General features: G+C 46.5%; 1 protein-coding gene across 2 annotated transcripts in view; it reads right to left on the bottom strand.

The window, feature by feature from the left end:
• Window positions 1-4,762: 4,762 nt before the first annotated feature.
• The window catches only part of MTMR4 (myotubularin related protein 4), a 56,690-nt gene continuing 54,401 nt past the window's right edge, over window positions 4,763-7,051 (bottom strand). For both annotated transcript variants that reach the window (XM_085078685.1, XM_085078684.1), the window contains one exon: window positions 4,763-7,000. In XM_085078685.1, the coding sequence (XP_084934811.1) occupies window positions 6,823-7,000 (178 nt within the window). In that variant the 3' untranslated portion in view covers window positions 4,763-6,822. The remainder of the gene's footprint in view (window positions 7,001-7,051) is intronic.

The raw sequence follows: 7,051 nt of genomic DNA, 5'->3' as shown, positions 1-7,051 counted from the left end.
AAGAAAAAAAATTAAAATAGGAGCAGAATGAACTATTCCACACAATACTTTTGACTAATCTTTGCCTTTAAAAACATAACCTGGGAAAACATGAGACAAGAACTTTTCAACACATCATCAGTTCTTTATCATCCTAACTTTGCTTAATTTAAAAAAAAAAATTAATATTACCCTAACACTGACTAGTTGTGGACAAATGTTTTTCTCCTTGCCCTTTAACCTCAGCAGGGACTCTCTGGAAAATCACCAGGGACCACGCAAAATCTAAAGGAAGGACAGGAGCACCAAACAGAGAATTTTTTGGCTTTAAAGACCTCCCTTCTGTTTAGATTTTCCAGTTGCTATGCAATTCTCACTTGAGATATACACACGACTGAGCATTGCAGAACTATATGTAAAAATATCACTTTTAACTCTCTTTTTGACCAGCAAGTGCAGAAATCCTTTTCATACCTGTGGCCCCTGTGTTCAGAAATGTGCTGGAAATCCCAAAGTGTAGGAGCCACGAAACCAAACAAAGTCATTCAGAAAGTGTTGTGTGTTAAACCTGACAATGTGGTAAAAACACATAGAAATCACAAATCCAGGCTTTGCCATGAACTCTGTGCTGACAGCTCCTGGACAGCTCGGGGAAGGGCAATGTCCAAATCCTCCAGGTGACCTTGAGAGCACTTTATGACACTGCATTTTGTCAAGAATAAAATTTCAAAATTTTTCCCAGTCAGCTCAGCTAGTTCGTTTTAGAGAAAAACATCCCAAACTTTGCCATTTTGTCACTTCCCAGATATTCTCTTTATTGTTCTTTTAGTTTCCTCTGTTCATTGGTGATTATTTCCTTAAATGAGCTCATAAGCTGTGACAGTTTGATTCCTATTAAAGGCTGTGGTGACTTTGTTGAGACACTGACAGCAACACCCTGTGCTCACTGAATTCCTAAAAGGACACCTGCATGTGTGCCTTTCCCACAGAGGTGTCCCATGCCAAGTACAAATTCCAGGATAGTTTACACCAAAGGGGTTTATCCAGCAGCCAGGCTTTCTCACCCTGGAGTTCCCAATTCTCACTCTGAAGGAATTTTTAAAAATAGCTTCATTTTCACCTCTTTCTGTCCTCTGACAGGCAATGTTGGACAGGGCTTGGAACAACTTGGTTTAGTGGAAGTTATCCCTGCCCATGGCAGAGGGGTGGAATTGGATGGTCTTTTAGGTTCCATCCATCCCAAACCATTCCATGATTCTGTGATGGGAACTAACTCAAGATGGACAACTTACAGTTATCATTCTGCAAGTTCACATTAAATCGTTAAAAAATCACTAAATAAATACAGCCTGCCTCTGAAAATTTATTAAGAGTTAATTAACATTTAGGACTGATTATTTCCTGCTCAGGAAGAGCACAACATAAGTTGTTTTTTGGTTTTTTTTAATTTTAATCAGTATTTTTACTATATATTAACAGAGAATCTGAGAATCCCTTTGTTTATATTTTACCTTTGGATAGGGAAATTATGATTGTCTCATTTTAACACATCAACAGGACAGCACAGGATGCCAAGTTGGGAAGCACCACTTGCTTTACAGGAATTGTTCCTGGATGTTTAACAAAGAGTTCCATGTTGCAAGACATTTGGAACAGACTGACGCTCTGCAAACAAAAATATCTTTTATCTCTCAAATTACCTCACATTTGCAGCAAAGCCATGCCTAAATCATCATGACAGGGAACTGTCAGCCTGTCAGAACTCGACTGGGTAGAAAACCCAATGTTTGCCTTGTTCTGTCTTTCTAGAAACTGAGACTCCGAGAACCAAAGCTCCCCAAAACTGCATCCCATAGAAACAGAGACAAAAAAAATCAAAAGGCTGTCTTAGCATTTGTTCTGCCACTGCCCTGCAGTGCATCACTCAGAGCAGGCTGCACTGAAGAAGACTCCAATGACTCATCTTCATCTTAACAATGTTAATATCAAATCTTTAAATTCTTCCTCACTTGGTGTTGAGGTGAGTTCTTTCCCTTTTTAAATGCCTCGTTTTGTTTTCTAGGTATCACAGGTGAAGTCCCATATATGTCATTTATGCCACAGAAGACACTGGGGAACAGCTGGAGTCAATGATCTCACAGGGTTTTTCCAACCTTAATTATTCTGTAATTCTAAAGCTGCATGAGTGGCCTAGGCTGGGTGAGACTGACGCTGTGCACTGCTTTGGGCAGCTGTTTTTTTGTTTCAAATTATGGTTATTTTAAACATACTGGAAGCTGTGTGCAGCATCTTTTATCTGTGGGCAATTTAGCATATATATTTTTTAGCTCAGGAGATCCAGAGACACGTGAGGTCCCAGAAACAAATGGCAGCACCCCAAGTGCACTTGTGTTAGGATCCAATTATTAAGGTTGTTAGAAATACCTCTGCCCCAATTTGAGGCATGAGCTATTTCAGTCTCTGACAACTTGCACCGAAGCCCAGGATTTTGGGAGAGAAATGTGTGAACCATCACTGAAAACAGCCTGGGCAGACACTCACACACTTCAGAAAGCCGCTCTGAAATCCTTTCTGCCTTCATCTGAACTGTGCTGCACCTGCAGGGCTCACAAGGCCACACATCACCTTCCTCTTCCTCTTCCTCTTCCTCCTGCACATCCCCAGCCGTTTCAGCGTTATCCATTAACACACCTGAACAACCCAACCATCGCCAGCCTGCCTTGCCTTCTCACCGCACCGAAATCTGTGTTTATTTTGCTCGCTGGCCGCTGAGATAGCGTGGCACATCACACGCAGCCCCGGTTGTTAATTCACCAAGAATTCCTGGCGGTTGGTGCGTGGATGGGGAAGGCTTTGATGTCCCTGTTTGTGCTGGGGTCAGACCCATTTCGGCACAGATAGCGATCGCCTCGGGCTGAACGTGTCGGCAACGCTGGCTTTGTGTTCCTTTGGTGATAACACTTCCTTCTGTGCTTAATAACCAGGAGCGCTCAGTGCCCCTCTCTGGTGTGCCTGGATGACGTGACACCAGCCACGAGTGTCCCAGCAGCTTATGAGTTAATAGATGTTATTTATAAATAATGATTTCTCTTTTAATTGTGCATGGGGGAATTCTGCTGGGTTTTTCCTGCTGGGGATAAGAAGCTAACGGGTCACACCCATGTCCCAGCTCTGCCTTTCTTGATGACACTGAGCTGCTAAGGCTGCAAATTAATAATAAATGGTTTTTTTTCTTGTAAAAATGCTGTTTGTGACTAATATTGCTGTGGCAGAGCACCCATCTCAGCTGGGAACAGCCTCTCTGGCTGGTGTTCTGCCATAGGCAGTGCCAGTGTGACCTGTGGTGGCTGTGGTGGTAAGAAGGTCCCACCCTGGCCAGCCACAGCTAACGTGACTGTTTGACCACGGATCAGATGGGACTGGGCTGGAGCCCTGCCAAGGGTCAGTGGAGTCTCATCCTGGGGTCAGCAGTCAGGGATTCCCTCTGAGGGGATTCCTTTAAGCTGAGCCCTGACCTTAGTGGGGCAGTGACTGCACATTCCAGGCTATTCCCTCTAAACTCTTGATAATTCTATCTGACCCTAATCAGTCGGATGGTACCAATTCCATTTCACATCACAAATCTGCATTTAAATGTTGGCAGGGCTGTAATTTCATTGGTTTATCTGGTTTCTAAAATGAATCTCATCAAGTACCTCATTTGTCTCAATTTTACCATCTCCTGCAACAATGGCCTCCCAAGCTGACCTCGTGTGACTGTGAGGAACAATGGTTGATGCTTCAATGTGACAAACTGTCCTGTTCCCCACTGTCCTAACAGAAGCCTTTAGGTACCACCTGTCTGACAGGAACACCTGAGCTGAATGGTGGCAGTAGTTTACCAGGGATACTGCTTAATTTCAAGATTGCTGGATCTTTGAATTGAGGCCTTCCAGGAGATTCTTTATGACTCCATCACAATCTGTAACTACAGCACCATGCTGCTGACAAAGCACAACAGTCCCACCCACCACCCTGCACAGAGGAACCACCAACACACCTACCTGGAACAGGTGGTAGGAAAACACCAGTGAGGAGTGAGGCAATCTTAGAATCAAAGAATGGTTGGGGTGGAAGGACCTTGAAGCTCATCCAGTGCCACCCTTGCCATGGGCAGGGACACCTTCTGCTAGTGTCCCACGCTGTTCCAAACCCCATCCAGCCTGGCCTTGGACACTGCCAGGGATCCAGGGACAGCCAGAGCTTCTCTGGGCACCCTGTGCGAGGGCCTGCCCACCCTCATAGGGAACAATTCCTCCCCAATATCCCATCTCTCCCTGCCCTCTGGCAGTGGGAAGCCATTCCCCCTTGTCCTGGCACTCCATCCCTTGTCCCAAGTCCCCCTCCAGCTCACCTGAAGCCCCTTCAGACAATGGAAGGGGCTCTAAGGAGCCTTCTCTTCTCCAGGTGAACAATCCCAACTCTCTCAGCCCTTCCTCACAGGAGAGAATCCTGCCTAACAGTTCTTCCTTAGAAAGAAAACAACTTCTCCTCGAGTCCTTACAGGAGAGGCTGGAAGGCCCTGGTTATCCTGGGAAGGACGTTGTGCAGGTTTGTTTGGGAGAGAGCAGAGGGCCTCTAGCACAAGGTGTTCTGTGCTCCACCTGTTATTCTGATTGTGAAAAGGGATATTAAATCCCTAACACACCTTAATCAAAGGAAAAGGCAGTGAGTAACAGCAGCCTGAAACCCTCTGGACAAGCAGAATTCCCCAGAGAGGAAAGAAGGGGCCAAACCCAGCAGCACTAATATAGAGATTTTATTTCAACTGTATTGAGTTGTACAGCACATTTTGTTTGTCACAATGCCATCGAACTGATTGGAGAGTTTTTGGCCAGCACATTGTGACGCTGAAACTCACGAGAGCTAAAAGCAGTTTGGACTAATGGCCTGAACAGGAGGGCCAGCAGTACCTGGTTTCTGGCTTCCTCATTGCTTGCAGTCATTCCAACACGTGCAGAACAGGAGCAAATCCAGTTTCTTCTGCCAGGCCAGTGGTCACTCTTCCATGTCTGGCAATGACTGCAAGGTACAAGGCAGGGGAGAATCTGAAGCAAGGTGCCTTCTCTTCCCAAAGCCGTGTTGGTTGTTCCCAGAATGGAAAAGAAGCAGAGTCTAAGTAAGTACAGGGTCTTCAGAGGATGAGCTTCACTCGCACATCAGGATTTACAAAACCAGAGGCTGACAAGTCAAAGTGCAGGAAAAGGTCCCTATTTCATTCCTTCTGACAGAGGTGACAAATCATTGCCAAAAGATCTGGAAGATCACAACCGTGTCAAGTCCTTTGCCTTGTTAGCAGACCAATGTCCTCACAGGTCCTCCCTGCCACACACCAAGTCTCAGCTCCTGAGGTGCAAAATATATTGGAAAGAAAACCTGCATTTCTGCAAAGAAATGCCCCACATTCAAACTCTTCTTCCTCACTAATATCCTCAGACGCCTTACAGAGGACACAGGATGGATGCTCCCCGAGGGATCTAAGGATTACAAACCCACTGAAGCCCACTGTCTAAACCTTCCTTCCTTTCTAAACCCACTTCCTTGTCCTTAGGATGAGTCGGGATTCCTGCTCTCTAATTTAAAGGAGAAGCAGAGAGGCAATTACAAGTTGGCAACTCTGAACTTCGACCACTGTACAGGAGACAAAAAAAGTCAAATTCAAGAGGCATTTCAGGTAGCACTGGGGCAAGTCAGAGAGATTGTTTCCACCACTGAACAGATGCCACATGTCATGGTTATCACTGCAGCTTGGCTGTACATCCTAAAGTGAAAAGCACAGACTGTAGTGTCTACGTCAGCCAGTGAGTGTCCTTCCCCACCCCCGTTTTGGTATCGATGCTTCATTCTCCCTTCTTCGGGTTACATTAAGTGCACAGAAATATATAGCAGCATTTGGACTGAAACCCTCACATACACCAGACAGCACATTCCAGGAGGTAAAACAACACATTATGGCCTATACCCTCAAGGTATCAAGTTTTCAGGATAAAGAGCAGTAGGAAGTGGAGAGCTGAGGGCAGAAAAGGGGAGGAGGAGCAACACAGGAACACGAGTTCTGTTTCCATGCCAGGAGAGGATCAGGGTGCCATTCCTGTGTTAGCACCAGGCTGTGACACGACCGCAGACAAAGCAGACGGGCAGAGCAGAAGTGAAAAGCCAATCTCCCATCTCCCCTTGGTGCTGGGGACAGGGACAAAGTCCAGTGCGACACCGATCCCAGCGGAGCCTGAAAACGGGCATGATCTGCTCGGCCCTTTTCAGCTGGAATGAATTTCTCTTCAGAGCCCAAGAGAAAATCAATTAGTGATGACTAATGAGTCTTGTTCACCAAGCTGATCACAAATCACACTCATGGAAAGAGAATCTACAGATCTGCTCCAGGCTGAGGCCCTTCCAAAGCCCGCAGGACCATCCGGAGTCTGCCCTCTTCCTTCTCATACAGCAGCCTGCCTTTGGAGGGGGAGGTGGTTCTAAACATGCCTTTCTATTGCTTTGGGGGGATTTTGCACAGGCAAGAGCTGTGAAAACATCGCTTTCCAGCCCACAAAAGGAAGAGGTTGTGATCCCCTCTCAGCCCTAGGTAGTCAGGGCTACAACACACGGGCCCACCGGGGTGGGGACACAGCGTCCTCTCTGATCTGAGCTCCTCTGCTCCAGCCCGGCAGCGAGGCTGCTGCAGACAGTGCATTCGAGCTTGGTGTTCAAGTGTTGCACCAAAGGCCTTCACAGTTACCCTGGAGGCAGAGTCACCCTTCAAACCCACGAGAAAAAAGGCTGGGCTTAGACAGGTCCCTTGTGTGGCATTCAGCTGGAAGCTGTGGCAATGGGTTTCTTCATGTGTTGGCTCATGAGCTCCCTGGCACGTGACACTTGGATGTGGTCATAACAGGAGTTACAAACGAGGACAGGGTCGTACAACTGCTGGTCAGGGATGGGCAGCTTCAGATGGCAGCAGCTAGCACAGAACACGTTTCCACAGTTCCTGTCAAGGAGAAAGAAAACCAGTGAGAAGAGAGCTGGGACACCACAGAAC

Source organism: Lichenostomus cassidix, chromosome 19, assembly GCF_008360975.1.
Source record: "Lichenostomus cassidix isolate B80296 chromosome 19, HeHo_3.0, whole genome shotgun sequence".
Classification (NCBI taxonomy): domain Eukaryota; kingdom Metazoa; phylum Chordata; class Aves; order Passeriformes; family Meliphagidae; genus Lichenostomus; species Lichenostomus cassidix.
The sequence above is the reverse complement of the archived record's forward strand: the minus strand, read 5'-3'. Positions and strand labels throughout refer to the sequence as shown.